The sequence below is a fragment of the Choloepus didactylus genome, chromosome 10 (genome assembly GCF_015220235.1).
Source record: "Choloepus didactylus isolate mChoDid1 chromosome 10, mChoDid1.pri, whole genome shotgun sequence".
NCBI lineage: Eukaryota > Metazoa > Chordata > Mammalia > Pilosa > Megalonychidae > Choloepus > Choloepus didactylus.
This window is the reverse complement of record NC_051316.1, coordinates 111,539,158-111,557,876: the sequence shown is the minus strand read 5'-3', so window position 1 is coordinate 111,557,876 and position 18,719 is coordinate 111,539,158. Positions and strand designations below refer to the sequence as shown.

General features: G+C 38.0%; 1 protein-coding gene across 1 annotated transcript in view; it reads right to left on the bottom strand.

The window, feature by feature from the left end:
• Window positions 1-14,418: 14,418 nt before the first annotated feature.
• Window positions 14,419-18,719, bottom strand: part of SHOC1 (shortage in chiasmata 1) — a 115,581-nt gene continuing 111,280 nt past the window's right edge. Inside the window, 1 exon segment of the mRNA XM_037797427.1 lies at window positions 14,419-14,519. Within this exon segment, the coding sequence (XP_037653355.1) occupies window positions 14,419-14,519 (101 nt within the window).

The following is an 18,719-nucleotide window of genomic DNA, read 5'->3' as shown; positions in this document are numbered from 1 at the left end:
GTCTGGTGCTGAGACTTACATCTGGAGGGCTGGTAGTTGTGAAGGAAAGATGGAAAGGAAGTGGTGAAAGAGCAAGGACAAATTGTAGCCTACAAGGACAATACTGATCATGCTGGTGACCTCCAGGAGAAGCTGGAGGGCTAAATATGTATCTGGCCCAGGAGTTAGAGAAGCTGCAAGAAGAGCTCTGGCAGGAACTGGAGCTGCTGTGGCCTGGCTGAGGCCTCTATGCCCAAAGTGAGGCAACACATATGCAACAATGCGGGTGAGCTGCAACAGTGCCTGGTGCCCTGTACTGACTTCCGAAGTGGCTGAGGCCTCTATGCCCAAAGTGAGGCAACACATACGCAACAACGTGGGTGAGCTGCAACAGTGCGAGGTGCCCTGTACTGACTTCCAAAGTGAAAAAGAATATGGTTGCTATTTCACTTCCATCTTCCAAACCCAAGCAAAATGTCTTCTGCAGCCCATGAACTATGCAAGAAAGGGAATTCTGGGAAAAGTAGTTCCAGCTTGATTGAAATGAGTTGACAGGATACAAATCTACTACATATTGTATTTTTGTATGTCCCAAATGTAGAGCAATTGATATTTACAATTTCACAGATGCTGATCAACTATTATCTAGCATCAAATGACTATTTTTTTCCTAGTCCTTCAAATGATGTACATTCTTTTCCATAGTTATGCTAACATTAAACAGACCTAACCATTACATCAGAGTCCCTTATCTAACTTTTTGATTATTAAATTAAGCTGTTTCTTTTCAGGTGGCAGAGGCAAACAAGGATGCTGGGTTGGTTACAGTAATAATTTGGTAATAGCTAGTTGTCAAGTTAAGATGTTGTAAGAAATCATGGGGAAAATCCTCACGTGAGAGTGGAGATTCCACAAATATTGCCATAGAACATTTTTGCCCTTTCATGAGAAACAGGTTGGATTTACTATGATTATTGTTTTTAAGCAAGGTACATTACTTTCTTTCTGCCCCTTCCAAAAATTACAGAGTTTAAAGTCCTTTGTTGAAAATTTGTTTTGGATTATTCTGGATCTAAGAGATCTTTGTTAAAAATCCCTCTAATTATGATTCATCTAGTTATCTAGGAAAAAAACACATTTTTTTTCTTTTTTGGGGGGGTTGCTACTCTAACTTATTGAGGGGTAGCATTCACCCATAAAATCAAATGGGTGCAAAATACTTTATCTACAAGGTGGTTGGAAATCTCATAACAATGGGATTTGCATCCTATTAGGAATAATATAAGATTCCTCTCATAGCCCCCTTAATTCTAAATGTTTACAGGATGTAATGTACTTTTTATATTCTCATTTTTGCAGCACACTTAGTATAACCAGGTAATTCTGTAACTATGCTCTCTCCCCACTTCTTTTGCTGTTTTTTTTATGGTGGTGGGTCCAAACTGGACTCTCAGGCTGGTCCTCTTCTTTATTGGTGTTATATTTGGATTAGTAATAATTTCAAAAATTTTCTCAAAACATATTTTTTCAGCTCTCATTTCAGATCGCTACAGTTTATACTCTTCCATTTCCACCACTCCATTTATGAAAATTGTTGGGCTCCCTTATTTGTAGGTGAGTTGTATCATTTGGGAAGGTTTACCAGGCTCTTCCTGTGAGAGGTGAGGGGGTAGGATATCTGGTGTTCCTCAGTTGTACTCTGAGTCCCAATGGCAAGGGAAGGAGTATCTTACATCCATCCACAATTGGAAGGGACAGCCAGTGTTCTGTTGAGGCCTAGGAGCTTTGGGCTGGGTCTAGGAAAAGCTTTGCAGGGAAATGCTCTCAGAGAAAGAATCTGTTCCCTTTGCAGGAGCTGACCTGGGCAGTTGGGGCTGTTCCAAACACTCCATGGAATGGGTTGTTTGGGAGAGGATCTTGGAGGCCGGACTAAGACCTGCCAGCAGGGCACCCTGCCTTTTGGCCCCTAACAAGAGCTGATCCAGATCTTCAGGTTCCTCCTGTGGGTGAGGCCAACCTGTTGTGACAATGGCTCCATGCAGGTGCTCTGTCGGAGCAGAGCTCACCTACTCTGTCTACTGCTCCCGACATAAGACTTGCCTCCCAATACTACCCCTGATGGGCAGCAGCACGAGAGGCTGCTCCAGGACCAGACGGGATGTGTCCTTAAACAGCAAGCATCATGGAGAAATGCAGTCAGAGACTTCTACTCCAATTGGTGAGGAAACAGGGAAGGGTATTGATAGGTTGGTCCCAGGGCTGGCCTTGGACTTTGGCCTGTGCAGAAACTCCTCCAGAAGTTGATTAAAGATACAATACAGGAGAGCATCGAGCTGGGAAACCTTAACTTTACTACCAAGACTGGGTTTAAAGCTTTTCTTAGTTTAGGGGCAATCCAGCCAAAGCTTTAAGAAAGTGGAAAAGAAACTCCAACTAGATTTCAGAAAGTGATCTCCACACTTCCACATCCAACCAGAAAACATTATTATATTTCTCCTTTCTGTAGCAGGCAATACCCTGCCCTGCCCAGCATTTATGACTGGGAAAAACCATACAACATTGTTGATGTTCTCACTTTAAATTCATGATCACTAACTTTAGAGGTCTCTTAATGTTGTCTAACAATCATATACTCTATTTCCCTGCTCCATTCACTCTTTCATTCTCGTAGGTGGCTATTTCACAACTTCTTCCTTCTTAAACCTCCAATATCTCTGCGCTGGTTTGGATGTATTATGTCCCCCAAAATGCCATTATCTTTGATGCAATCTTGTGTGGGCAGACGTATTAGTGTTAATTAGATTGTAATTCTTTGACTGAGTGTGTCCATGGAGATACGACCCACCCAAATGTGGGTGATAACTCTGATAAGATAATTTCCATGGAGGCGTGGCCCCGCCCTTTCAGCATGGGCCTTGATTAGTTTACTAGAGCACTATATAAGTTCAGACAGAAGGAGCAAGCTTGCTACAGCCAAGAGGGACACTTTGAAGAACGCACAGGAGCTGAGAGAGGAGCTGCAGATGAGAGACAGTTTGAAGACAGCCGTTGAAAGCAGACTGTTGCTCCAGAGAAGCTAAGATAGGACAAACACCCCAAGAGCAACTGAGAGTGACATTTTGGAGAGAATCTGAAGCCTAGAAAGGAACGTCCTGGGAGAAAGCCATTTTGAAACCAGAACTTGGGAGCAGATGCCAGCCATGTGCCTTCCCAGCTAACAGAGGTTTTCCAGACACCATTGGCCATCCTCCAGTGAAGTTACCCCATTGTTGATGTATTTCCTTTGACACTTTATGGCCTTAAGACTGTAACTGTGTAACCAAATAAACACCCTTTTATAAAAGCCAATCCATTTCTGGTATTTTGCAAAAATGCAGCATTAGCAAACCGGAACAATCTCCTTCCTGATCCTCACTTTCAACTTCTTCACTTTCATATCATCAAGGTTGAAAGTGGTGAGACACAGATATGAGTTCCAATTCTTCCTTGTGAGTTCGTTTGTCCTTGCAAGTTCTAGTTGATCTTTTTCTCCCCATTTTGTGCCTAACTCTCCTTTCTGACACCTATCTCAGCTGACCTAAAGTGATTTCAGACTCAAACTGATGAAAAGGCAGCAGTCTTGCGTAGACCCTTTTAAAAAAAATTGTGGCAATGTATATATAATACATATATATAAAACAAAAATTTCCATGTTAACCATTTTTAAATGTACAACTCAGTGGCATTAATTACATTCAACATTCACAATGTTGTGCTACCATCACCACCATCCAATTCCAAAAGTTTTTTTTTCCCACCCCAAACAGAAACTTTGTATACGTTAAGTAATAAACTCTCCCTAGCCCCAGTAACCTCTAATCTATTTTCTGTCTCTATGAATTTGCTCATTCTAGATATTTCCTATAAGTAGAATCATACATTTGTCCTTTTTATCTGGCTTCTTTCACTTAGCATTATGTTTTCGAGGTTCATCCATGTTGTAGTATGTATCAGAACTTCATTCCTTTTAACAGGTGAATAATATTCCACTGTGTATATATATCACATACTTTTTCTTTAAAATTTTTATCGTGGTAACACAAAATTTCCTGTTTTAACTATCATCTGTACAATTTAGTGATATTAATTACATTTGCAATATTGTGCTCCCATCACCACCATCCATTGTCAAACCTTTTTCATCACCTCAAACAAAACTCAAGCAATAACTCCCCATTTCCACCCCACCCCCTGGTAACCTGTAATCTACTCTCTGTCTCTCTGTATTTGCTTATACTAGGTATTCCATGTAAGTGAAACCATACAATTATTTGTCCTTTATATCTGGCTTATATCACTCAACATGATGTCTTCAAGGTTCATCCGTGTTGTAGCAAGTTTCAGAACCATTCCTTTTTAAGGCTGAATAATATTCCACCGTGTGGGTGTACACACACACACACACACACACACACACACATCTCACTTTGCTTATCTGTTGGACACACATGGGTTGTTTCCACTTTTGGCTATTATGAATAATGCTGTTATGAACACTGGTGTACAAGTATCTGTTGAGTCCTTGTTATCACTTCTTTTGAGTATATAGCTAAGAATGGGATTGCCAAGTCATATGGTAATTCTGTGTTTAACTTTTTGAGAAACCACCAAACTGTTTTCCACAGTGTCTGAACCATTGTACATTCCAATGAGCAATGCACAAGAGTTCCAATTTTTCCACATCCTTGCTGACACTTGTCACTTTCCATTTTTAAAATAATAGCCATCCTAGTGGGTGTGAAGTGGTATGCACAGACTTTGAAACTATCTCCCACAATTATGTAATAAATCCTTTATCTATATTGTTCATAGTGGTTCTGCTTCTTTGATCAAACCCTGAGAGAACAGAAAAATTCAGAGGAAAAAACAGACACAATCTGAAGAGAAATTCCATTATCTCCCACCATGTCTGTCTGTATTTGTGCCCATTAACTCACCTTTTCTTTTATTTCTATGGATGAACTCTCTGGGGTCCTAGTCAAGATTAAATCCCTTCTTTTGTGCGTTTTGTCCCATTCCCTCTCACCTACCCCTCTCCAGGAAATCTCTCTTGCTCTTTCTCTGTTTTTTTTCCTCTCTGTTTTCTCTCTGTTTTTTTCCTCTCCTCAGGATTCTTCTTATCAGCCTAAAACCATAGCAAGATCTCTCTATTTCAAGAATACTTTCTCTTGATCTCTTTTTCCTCCTGCTAATACCCCATTTCTCTTGTTTATACATCTCTGGCTACACCTTCTCAGCCTCCTCTCCTTTTTCCTTAATTTCTCTCCGATTTTGTCCCAGGGCTTAGTCCTTGAACTTTTTCTATATTCTCTCTACATTCACTAGTTTGGTGATCTAGTTTCATGGCTTTAAAGATCACGTATACATTTATGACTTCCAGATTTATACCTCCGTATTTATATCTCCAATTTAACTTGAGACACATGTAATCCAAATGCCTACTCACTATCTCCACTTGGAAGCCTAGTCCTTGCCCCAAATCAAGTCCCTAATCTTCCCTCAAAATTATACTTCCCTCATAGTCTTCCCTATTAGTAACTGCCAATATGATTCTTCTAGTATCTCAGGCCAAAACTTTGGCATTATACCTGATTCCTCTTTTTCTCTTATACCATACATCTAAACTATACATCTTTAACTCTCAGCTCTACCTTCAAAATTTATAAAGCAAAGAATGACAATCTTTTTATTTATTCCAACTCAGTATTCCATTGTTAAAAGTTTGGGCTGTATCTGTCCATGTATCTTTCATGCCAAAATGAGAATCAACCTAAATGTCCATTAGTGAGAAAATGGTTAAATAAATTATAGTACATCATATTAAGCAGCTGCTAAAAAGGACATACTTACAGTCAGTGCTGCTATAATGTAATGTATACCTTCCTAAAAATCACCAAGCTATGCAAAATCACACAACAAATCCACAGGGCTTATGAAAAATGGGGTTAGGGACACAACACTTGAAAACTTTGTCAGTGACATAAAAAATAATAAAATGGTACCATCATTTTATACATGTTAAATTGTTTAGAAATATATAAACACTGTAATAAGTATAAGGAGGGTGTGGGGTCACTTGGCCACTGTTATAACTTGTGAGCCACTGGGAGATGATGAAAAGAGAGTTGAGTGAAATCTTTAGAAAGTTGTAACCCCTGATGTGGATGGGTGTGGCTCAAAGTCCTCACAAGGTATGTGATGTATGTATTTTGTGTATTTCTATCTGGCTTCTTTCAGCTGGGTAGAGTTTTGCATTCATACATATAAGACAATGAGAAGTTTCGGTTATACTCAAATAGTTCCCTAATATTTCAGTTGCTTTGGAACAAATTTGCATTTTCAAAGATTTTTTTTTAACAAAAATAGAGTTGTATAATATATATATTTTACTCATCATCTTTGGACATCTTCTTTTGTCAGAGCACACAGATTTCTTTTCTTCCTAATGGTTTCATGGCATTCTATAGTCAAAAGTGTTTAGATGAGGATCCAAGATGGCGGCATAGAGAGGCGTGGAAGCTAAGTAGTCCCCCTGGAACAACTGAAAAAAAACCCAGAAACAATTAGTAAATAATCCAGAATAACTGCAGGGGGACAAACGTGACCATCCAACTCATACACTAACCTGAATTGGGAGGATTGCCCGAGATCACATCATAAAATCTGTAAGAACTGCGGATCCAAATTGGGAGACCCCTCCCCCACAGCCCGAGCTACAAAGCCTTGTGGTGCCAGAAAGCAGCTTTCTCCCAGCAAGCGAATATAGTTCAGCTGAGCTCCAACTGGGGTTTTAATTAGTGAGTGTGAACTGCTCACTACGGGGTACGAATCCCCAACAAGTAGACAGAGGCTTTGGGTGACAACTGACCTTGGAGAGCTGGAGGGTCACCTCGGACTAGCTCTGTTCCTTTTTCGACTCAGTGGAGAAAGCCTCAGCCATTTTCAGTTCCCAGTTCTGTGACCCAGACAGAGGTGTAGCACAGGCAGAGAGAGACCATTGAAATGCTAATGACCTCCCCCTAAGCCATCTATCTTCTCTAAGAGAAAAGGGGTGGGGCCCAGCTCTACTACCTGCCTTTCATTAAGAACTTACACCAGTCAAGAATTATAGGCTAATCTTTGCATCAGGCAGAGAGCACCCCTGCACGGTCTGGTGGCCCGGGGCTTCCCTTGAGGGACAATATGCAGTAGTGACTTAGCACAGCCTTCCCTCAGCAGAGGTCCCGGAAGATCACAGCTGAGAAGGGAGGCCCACTCGGAAAACCCAGGGACGCTGCGTCAATGCTGGTGGTTTGTGGGTCAGCGACAGAGGAAATCTGGGGCAAAACTGAAGTGGAGGCTTAGACTCTTGAAATAGCCTTGAATCTCTGGGAACACCTGGGAGGTCTGAATATTAAAGCGGCCCTGCCTCCCTGACCACCCAGACACACGCACCATGTTCAGGGCGGACAGCTCCAACAACAAACCCAAACTGAGTTCACCAACTGAACCCCACAAAACTCATTTCCCTACACACCACAGAGACAGAATTGGGGAGAACTGACTTGAGGGTTATAGGTGACTCACAGACACCATCTGCTGGTTAGTTGGAGAAAGTGTACGCCACCAACTTGTATTTCTGAAAAATTAGATTGGTATTTTTTTTTTACAACTTGAAAGAACCGGATCAAGCAAAGCAAATGCCAAGAGGCCAAAAACAACAGAAAATCTTAATGCATATGATAAAACCAGACGATATGGAGAACCTGATCCCAAACACCCAAATCAAAATATCAGAAGAGACACAGTACTTGGCACAATTAATCAAACAATTACAATCACGGAATGAAAACATGGCACAGGATATAAAAGACATGAAGAAGACCATGGAACAGGATAAAAGGGACATAAAGAAGACCCTAGAAGAGCATAAAAAAGAAATTGCAAAATTAAATAAAAAAATACAAGATCTTATGGAAATAAAAGAAATTGTTGGCCAAATTAAAAAGACTCTGGATACTCATAATACAAGATTAGAGGAAGCTGAACAATGACTCAGTGTCCTAGAGGTCCACAGAACAGAAAATGAAGGAACAAAAGAAAGAATGGAGAAAAAAAATCAAAAAAATCAAAAAGGATCTCAGGGATATGATAGATAAAATAAAACGTCCAAATTTAAGACTCATTGGTGTCCCAGAAGGGGAAGAGAAGGGTAAAGGTCTAGAAAGAGTATTCAAAGAAATTGTTGGGGAAAACTTCCCAAACCTTCTACACAATATAAATACACAAAGCATAAATGCCCAGCAAACTCCAAAATAGAATAAATCCAAATAAACCCACTCCAAGACATATTCTGATCAGACTGTCAAATACTGAAGAGAAGGAGCAAGTTCTGAAAGCAGCAAGAGAAAAGGAATTCACCACATACAAAGGAAACAACATAAGACTAAGTTGTGACTACTCAGCGGCCACCATGGAGGCAAGAAGGCAGTGGCATGACATATTTAAAATTCTGAGAGAGAAAAATTTCCAACCAAGAATACTTTATCCAGCAAAACTCTCCTTCAAATTTGAGGGAGAGTTAAATTTTTCACAGACAAACAAATGCTGAGAGAGTTTGCCAGTAAAAGACCTGCCCTACTTCAGGTACTAAAGGGAGCCTTACCGACAGAGAAACAAAGAGAGGAGAGAGAGATATAGAGAATTTTAACAGACATATATAGAACCTTACATCCCAAATCACCAGGACACACATTTTTCTCTAGTGATCACAGATCTTTCTCCAGAATGGACTATATGCTGGGACATAAAACAAGCCTCAATAAATTAAAAAACAAACAAACAAACAAAAAAAATACAATCGAACATTTTCAAAGCACAATCTCTGAACACAATGGAATACAAATAGAAGTCAATAATTTTTGAATTGCAACTCCAGTATTTACTTCCTACATCATATAAAATACACAAACGCTAATGAAAAATCAGTGGTTTTGAACTGAATGTAAAATATGTAATTTTTGACAAGAACTATATAAAGGTGGGGGAATGGAGGAATATAGGTACATAGTTTATGTGTCCTATTGAAATTAAGTTGGTATCAAAGAAAAACAAGATTGTTATGGATTTAAGAGTTTAATTTTAAGCCCCACAGTAAACACAAAGAAATTATCAGAGAATATGACCATAGAGATGAAAAGTAGAGTATGGGTTAAGAGAAATGGGGGAAGGGGCAATGGGGAGTTAAGAAATGAGTGTAGGGTTGCTGTTTAAGGTGAAGGGAAATTTCTAGTAATGGATGGTGGGAAGGTGATGGCATTACAACATTCTAAATGTAATTAATCCCACTAATGGAATGCTAGGGAGGGGGTGGAATGGGAAGATTTAGGCTGTATATATGTTTTCACAATTGAAAAAAAAAAAAGTTTAAACAGATGACAATTGAATGCCAAGGATGACCCTGGATGGGATCTGAGGATGGAGGACAGGAGGCTCAAAGGAACACAGCTGAGACATAAGGAAAAGGAAATATAGAATGTAAGCTTTGTATCATTGTTGAATCTCTCGTACTTCTTAGCTGCGCTTAATGGGATTGCGTAAAAGAATGTTCTTGTTCATGGGAATTGTATATGTGACTTATAGTGTTTGTTCAAGGATGTGTGCAGCTAGCTCTCATGTGTTCAGAAGACAGAGCAATAGATGATGGATGATAGGGAGAGAAGGAGGGAGGGAGGAAGGGAGGAAAAGAAATAGCGGTGTGACAACATATTCAAGTTAGTGGATTGGAGTATCGGGGGAGGGGTCAGGGAATGCTGGAGTTCTGTGTATGGGGTTTGTATTATTTTTGCAACTGTTCCTATAACTTTGAATTTATTTCAAAATAAAATGTAAAAAAAAAAAGTGTTTATCTCTTGCTCTACTGATACCTTATTTGTTGTCAACAATTTCTATCTATTACATATTATTCTACAAAATATATAGCATTATGTAATTGACTATTTTTTCAAGACAGATTCCTAAGAATGTTAATTGTTGGGTCAAATGATACATGTGCATATTGCATTTTGGTAGATGTTACAGAAACTGTCCACCAAAAAGTGTACCAACACTGTAAATGCAATTAACACCACTGAATTTTATATTTGAAAGTGGTTAAAAGGGTGAAATTTTAGGTTGTATATGTTACCAGAATAAAAAATTTTAAAAACTGTATAACTGTACAAAACAAATAGTGAATTCTAATGTAAACTATGAACTACAGTTAACAGTATAATTATAATAATGTTTCATCATTTGTAACAAAAGCACCGCATTAATGCAAAGTATTAACAATAGGGCAAACTGTGTATGTGAGGAGGGTCTGTGAGGTATATAGGAACTCTGTATTTTCTGCATGATTTTTTGTAAATCTACAATTTCTCTCTAAAAAAGTTGCACAATATAGGAAAGTGTCCTTTTCTCCAATATGTCAAAACTTTTGCTATTATGAATTAAAAAAATTTTTTCCAATCTGATAGGTGAAAAAACAGTAACATTGTTTTAATTTGCATTTTTCTAAATAGTGAGGTTGAATATTGTTTCAAATGCTTATTAATTATTTTAGTTTCTTTGGTGAAATGTTTATTCATATTTTTTTCCCATTTTCCTATTAGGTTGTTTTTTTCTTATCACTTTGTTGGGATTTGTTCTATATTAGGAATATAAACCTTTTTCTATTACATAGTTTGCAAATATTTTCACTTAGTCATTTGCTTTTCAATTTTTTTCATGGAAGACAACACTTCAAACTGGAAGCTCTCTAACTTTAATTTAACCTTAAGTTTCAACTTTGTTGGTTTTGGAGGGTTGACTGCGATCATCTTCACTTTTTTATTTATTTTTTTTTAATTTTATTTATTTTTTTTTAATTTTATTTTGAAGTAAATTCAAAGTTATAGGAACAGTTGCAAAAACAATACAAACTCCATACACAGAACTCCAGCATACCCTGACCCACCTCCCCCAATACCCCGATCCACCAACTTTAACATCCTGTCACTCCACCATTTCTTTCTTTCCCTCCCTTCCTATCTATCATCCATCATCTATTGCTCTGTCTTCTGAACATGAGAGCAAGCTGCACACATCCTTGAACAAACACTGTAATTCACATATACAATTCCCATGAACAAGAACATTCTTTTATGCAATCCCATTAAGCGCAGCTAAGAAGTTCAAGAAATTCAACATTGATACAAAACTTACATTCTATATTTCCTTTTTTTTTTTTTCTTATGTCTCAACTGTGTCCCTTTGAGCCTCCATCCTCAGATCCCATCCAGGGTCATCCTTGGCATTCAATTGTCATCTATTTAGACTGTCTTTTTTTTTTTTTCAATTGTGGAAACATATATACAGCATAAATCTTCCCATTCCACCCCTTCCCTAGCATTTCATTAGTGGGATTAATCACATTTAGAATGTTGTAATGCCATCACCTTCCCACCATCCATTACTAGAAATTTCCCTTCACCTTAAACAGCAACCCTACACTCATTTCTTAACTCCCCATTGCCCCTTCCCCCATTTCTCATAAACCATAGTCTATTTTTCATCTCTATGGTCATATTCTCTGATAATATATTTGTGTTTACTGTGGGGCTTAAATTTAACCTCTTAAATCCGTAACAATCTTGTTTTTCTTTGATAACAACTTAACTTCAATAGGACACATAAACTATGTTCTATATTCCTCCATTCCCCCACCTTTATATAGTTCTTGTCAAAAATTACATATTTTACATTGAGTCCAGTACCACCGATTTGTCATTAGAGTTTGTGTATTTTATATCATGTAGGAAGTAAATAGTGGAGTTACAAATAAAAAAATATTGATTTCTATTTGTATTCCATTGTGGTCAGAGAATGTGCTTTGAATATATTCAATTTTTTTTTTTAATTTATTGAGGCTTGTTTTATGTCCCAGCATATGGTCTATTATGGAGAAAGATCCATGATTACTAGAGAAAAATGTGTGTCCTGGTGATTTGGGATGTAAGGTTCTATATATGTCTGTTAAAATTCTCTATATCTCTCTCTCCTTTCTTTGTTTCTCTGTCGGTAGGGCTCCCTTTAGTACCTGAAGTAGGGCAGGTCTTTTATTGGCAAAATCTCGCAACATTTGTTTGTCTGTGAAAAATTTAACTCTCCCTCAAATTTGAAGGAGAGTTTTGCTGGATAAAGTATTCTTGGTTGGAAATTTTTCTCTCTCAGAATTTTAAATATGTCATGCCACTGCCTTCTTGCCTCCATGGTGGCCGCTGAGTAGTCACAACTTAGTCTTATGTTGTTTCCTTTGTATGTGGTGAATTCGTTTTCTCTTGCTGCTTTCAGAACTTGCTCCTTCTCTTCAGTATTTGACAGTCTGATCAGAATATGTCTTGGGGTGGGTTTATTTGGATTTATTCTATTTGGAGTTTGCTGGGCATTTATGCTTTGTGTATTTATATTGTGTAGAAGGTTTGGGAAGTTTTCCCCAACAATTTCTTTGAATACTCCTTCTAGACCTTTACCCTTCTCTTCCCCTTCTTGGACACCAATGAGTCTTAAATTTGGACGTTTTATTTTATCTATCATATCCCTGAGATCCATTTCAATTTTTTTCTCCTTTCTTTCTTTTGTTCTTTCATTTTCTGTTCTGTGGACCTCTGGGACACTGAGTCGTTGTTCAGCTTCCTCTAATCTTGTATTATGAGTATCCAGAGTCTTTTTAATTTGGCCAACAATTTCTTTTATTTCCATAAGACCTTCTATTTTTTAATTTATTCTTGCAATTTCTTCTTTATGCTCTTCTAGGGTCTTTTTTATGTCCTTTATATCCTGTGCCATGTTCTTCTTCATGTACTTTATATCCTGTGCCATGCTCTCGTTCTTTGATTGTAGTCCTTTGATTAATTGTGCCAAGTACTGTATCTCTTGGGATATTTTGATTTGGGTGTTTGGGATTCAGTTGTCTATATCGTCTGGTTTTATCATATGCTTTAAGATTTTCTGTTGTTTTTGGCCTCTTGGCATTTGCTTTGCTTGATAGGGTTCTTTCAAGTTATAAAAAATACAACTTGTGGGGCATGTGCGTGGGTGGTTAGGGAGGCAGGGCAGCTTTAATAATCAAATCTCCCTGGTGTTCCTGGAGATTCAAGGCTTTGGCAAGAGTCTAAGCCTTCATTTCAGTTTTGCCCCAGATTTTCTCTGCCGCTGACCCACAAGTCGCTGGCATTGATGTAGTGTCCCTGGGTTTTCCAAGCGGGCCTCCCTTCTCAGCTGTGATCTTCCAGGATCTCTGCTGAAGGAAGGCTGTGCTACGTCACAAGTGTGCGCTGTCCCTCAAGGGAAGCCCCGGGCCGCCAGGCCATGCAGGGGCGCTCCCAGCCTGATGCAAAGATGGCTGAATGGGGCGTTCAACCCTCCCCCCACTTTTCGCACAGATCCATCTTCCCAGCTCCGGGACAACTAGCTGCGTATGCACCCAAGGCCACTGTCCATGGCTGATACTGTGGCATGTGCATGGTACCGTGGGATACACTCCACATCACACGGGGTTTCCTGGCACAGCTCTGGGCTGTGGGTATGGCCCCTGGCAGGAGTGTCTCCAGCCCGCCGGGGAGCTGGCTGTAAGCAGCATAGTTTCTTTCTCCTTTTGGCTCTTCCCTCTGCCCCCCTGGCCCTGAGGGAATCAGCAGTGGTCTATCCTCCATGCCAGCGAGAGGTTGGCACAGCCCGCTCCTGCTATGCTTCACTGCGCGGTTCTCACCATTGTATCTGCAGCGCTCCTGGTTTTTTTTTTTTTTTAAAAAAAAACTAGTCTGTCTCCAAATGCCAACCCCCGGTTTCCCCACACCACAGTGCAGCTGTGGGACTTTCAGCTGGCTTACTCACTTGTTTCAGAATGCAGACTCCCGGTTTCACCAAGTGCACAGTCCCTGTGGTTTTAGCAGACATTGTTCAGCTGGTGCATCACTGAAACTGGTGCTCTGGGTCACTTTCTGGTTTTTATGTAGTATTTTTCACGGAGGTGTTTTTTTGCCCTGTCTCACCTAGCCGCCATCTTAGGTTCTCCCCATCTTCACTTTTTGACTCAATTAGACTGACTTAAAGAGTGTATGATAGAGGCTAATTTAAAAGACTTGTGATGGTTAGGTGAATCCAGAAGACATTTTGAATCTTATGAAAATTACTATGTTAATTAATAAATTATAGTATGTTACTTACAAAGATACAAACTCTGGGACAGAACATGTATTATGGAAATTTAATAAGGAAACACTGAGAACATCTAAGAATAATTTTGTTTTCTGTAATACATCAGCAAATCTAAATAATTTTGTTACTGAGTTGTCATAAAAAGCAGTGGACAATGGCATGTAGCACTGTCCTTTCCCTCTTTCAAAAAAATCTCAGACGAGTTTGTCCATCGACTCTACCAGGGACGTTTTCATATACCAGACGTCGTTTTTTGAATTCTGGTAGGTGTGAGTACGTGAAATCTGTTAAAAGAAGAAATAGCAAATCCATTTTTATTGCTAATATTAATAAAGTGTAGTTATTGTTCTTTAACTTTTTAAGTGGTTCCTGTCTCTTAATCATGTATCTACAAATTGCTAAAATTTCAAAACTGGGATAAAATCATGACTATTTAAAATTTACATTTTTAACATTAATGCACCTGTAATTAATGACCCAGTATAAAATTATTAAATACATATTTTTATAGCTCATGCCTTTTACAAATACTTGCATCTCTCTGAATTTCAATTCACTCTTCTGTGAAATGAGCACGTTACACTGTATGATTTCTAAGGTACCTTCCCATTCTAATATTTTTGAGTAAAACAATCCAAAATGGATTGGAAGGCAACTCCAGCTGGGCTTCCTCATTCCTGAAGGTGTCCAGTAAGTTATCATTAACCAGAACATAAGTTAGAGGCTCACCCTGGCTGATTTTTAGCCTAAAACAAAGACTTATTGCCTCATCTCTGGGTACCATAGGTAGAAGCCTGTGTCTATTTATGTTGTGATGGTGCATGCAATTCTGTCAGTTTCTTTTCTTTTCTTCTTTTTTTTTTTTTAAGTTTGCCCCCCCTATTCGTGATTGTGGCTTTCATTCATGTGGCTTTGGCTATTCTTATTCTCATAACCATATATCCTCTAATTCTGCAGGAGATCATATTCACCAGGGACACATTTCTTTTCAGTGAGGGGTTATGTGTTTAAGAGTCTATCTATAAATGCTGTCTTGAAAATAGATCTTGAACTCCAATTTAGGAATATATTTACATACATGAATAATCGGATAAAACACTGGGGTGTTAATGATGTGGCCCTGGGCCCTTACTGTGAAGCCATGGGAAAGCCTGGACTGGCACCAATAGTGTGCTGGTAAATGTTTAATGGTCAACTCTTCGAGGCTGGGAGGATGGCCTGATGTGTAGTGTTTGCTAATTTTTATGGTGTAACTGCCCCACCAGGGACAATTTCAAGCTACCAATGTGATAACTTGCCACTGCCAATTCTAAAAATTCTTAAAATTCTTAAATTTCTTTTCCTATATCTGCATGGAGGCTGTCCCACAAAATGAATGTATCCTTTGCACCTACTTAATAATACCAATTTATTTGGAAGGGTATCTTTATATTAATCCCAGGTTAATTAATACAAAATGTCCTAAATAGATTTCACAAATAAAACCACTCTTGAAGAGACTTATATGTTTTGGAGGGTATAATAAAAATTTGGGATAGTGGTGATGGTAGCACAAAATTGTGAATGTAATCAACACCACTGAGTTGTATAGTTGAATGTGGTTAAAAGGGGAAATTTTGGTTGTATATATGTTACCAGAATACAAAATTTAAAAAGCCATAAAACTGCACAACACAAACAGTGAACCCTAATGTAAACTATGGACTATGATTAGTAGTATAATTATAATAATATTCTTTCACCAGTTTTTATAAAGTTACCACACTAAGGCAAAGTGTTAACAATAGGGAAAACTGTGTGTGTGAGGGGGTATATATGGGAACTCTTTATATTCTACATGATTTTTCTGTTAACCTAAACTACAACTTTTCTAAAAAAAAAAATCTGTACATTCTTGCCAAGGTGGATAAATATTCATCATGAATAAATGGAAGGAATAAATGATAAACTGACCACAATGCAGTTAAATTAGAAATAGCAAAAGTTCCAAAAAAAATTAGCAATTGAAAAAATTCCACTTCTGGTTCAAATAAAAAATTAAATAACAGATTAATTGAGAATTAAAAAAAAATTAAAATACCATATTAAAATGGTGTTAGGAGCTTCAGCTTTCATTCCACAGCCTTTAATATATACAACCTTAAGATTCTTGTTCTGTAAATTTTCCCTAGATAAGCCTGTTCCTTAATCCATATCCATGATATTGTGGAATTTATCCTGAGCCCTGATGCATAATAGGTGATGATCCTGAAGGGATTCACCGTATATGACCATGGAAGACACACTACCCTGAAATGTCCTAGGATATGGATGCTTATGTAGGTCAACTGATGAAATCAGTAACAACAAACAAACAAAGATAGAAAAATTTTTAAAACGCTTTTAGTGATTATTTCTGGTGATATAACCTCATAACTGCAAGAGTTATATGCTGTTATAAGCAAGTTTAAAAAGCAATATAGAAGGTTGTTATATCATAGAGATCACAAATAACATATACACAGGATGAATGGAAAATTATTTTGAAGTTATGTCAATGGCTTTGGATAAATTTTCTGGAGCTACATCAATATGAATTCAAAATCTGTTAAATCTTAACCTATTTGGAAGTAACAATATGCTATGGAAACCAAAGAAAATCAAAAGTTGCCATAATGATAATAAAGATACTGGAATCAAACATTCACGTTTGTTTGAATAAAACTGTTTTGTGGAATGCAAGAGTGAACAAAAGCAACATTGATAACCTTCTATTTTATAATATGTGATTTAAAATATATATTTATAATTAAATGAATTAAAATGTAAGTAGATATTTCACTACTCCAAATATGCACGTTTAAATATTCAAAGTTGTTAAAAAGCAATTTCTGGGATTTTCTTTTTGAGAAAATTGAGGGATTATCATATATATTGGATGGCCCTAAGTTCAAGAATGCATAGTTGTTTCCATGTGAGACCAAGGGAAGAGACGTCTATTTGGAGCAGGATCTATATTTTCCAAATAGTATAACTCTACAGTCGGTTTGTTCAAACACCACAATTCCATGAAACTTTGAATAGGAAGTGAGATATGGTAGGTTGGTATAGGTTAGAGTGAAATAGTGACACATCCTGAAGTAATTTGCAAGAGAATAAAAGTATATTTACAGGCCCACCCCCCCCACCCCCGCTCCCCGAGGAGCTGGGGGAGAGTGTGGAAGTGTTGGCCTTCCTCACCTGGACTGATGTTGATGTTGTCACAAACATTAGGACTGGTGGTTTGATGTGCTGAGCCTTCTATCATGGGGCTTGCCCTTATGAAGCTCATTACTCCCAAGGAGAGGCTAAACTTGCATATAATTGTGCCTAAGAGTCTCCCCCTGAGTACCTCTTTGTTGCTCAGATGTGGCCCTCTCTCCTCTCTAACTGAGCCACCTAGGCAGGTGAACTCACTGCCCTCCCCCCTACATGGGACCTGACTCCCAGGGGTGTAAATCTCCCTGGCAATGCAGGATGTGACTCCCGGGGATGAACCTGGACCCGGTATCATGGGATTGAGAATATCTTCTTGACCAAAAGGGGGATGCAAAATGAGATGAAATAGTTTCAGTGGCTGAGAGGTTTCAAATAGAGTTGAGAGGTCACTCTGGTGGACATTCTTATGCACTATACAGATAACACCTCTTAGGTTTTAATGTATTGGAATAGCTAGAAGTAAATACCTGAAACTATCAAACCCCAACCCAGTAGTCTGGACTCCTGAAGACGACTGTATAACAATGTGGATTACAAGGACTGACAGTGTGATTGTGAAAACCTTGTGGATCACATTCCCTTTATCTAGTATATGAATGGATGAGTAGAAAAATGGGGACAAAGACTAAATGAAAAATACGGTGGTATGGGGGGATGATTTGGGTGTTCTTTTTTACTTTTATTTTTTATTCTTATTCTGATTCTTTCTGATGTAAGGAAAATGTTCAGAAATAGATTGTGGTGATGAATGCATAACTATATGATAGTACTGTGAATAGTTGATTGTACACCATGGATGACTGTATGGTATGTGAATAAATTTCAATAAAACTGAATTTAATTAAAAAAAAGAATACATAGTTGTAAACATTTTTGATTTGTTTCAGAGTGTAAAAAAGATGGAATTTTCATCCAATTCATTTTATGGTGCTGGTATGACTTTCATGTCAAAATCTGAAAAGGCACGAATAAAGAATACAGTGGACCAATTTCATTAAGAATGTAGGGATGAAAATCATAAATAAATATTAACAACCATATTCAACATCATATTAAAAGAGTCATCCCTGAAAGCTCAATTTGATTTACTATAGAAGAGTAAAGATTACTTACTATTAGTAAACCTTTAAATATAATACTTGATACCAACAGTTCAATGGAGAAAATATGCTTCATTTTCCTGAGTAGACGCTAAAAAGAGTCTGAATAAAATTCAGCATCTATTCCTCACCAAAATTCTTACAAAA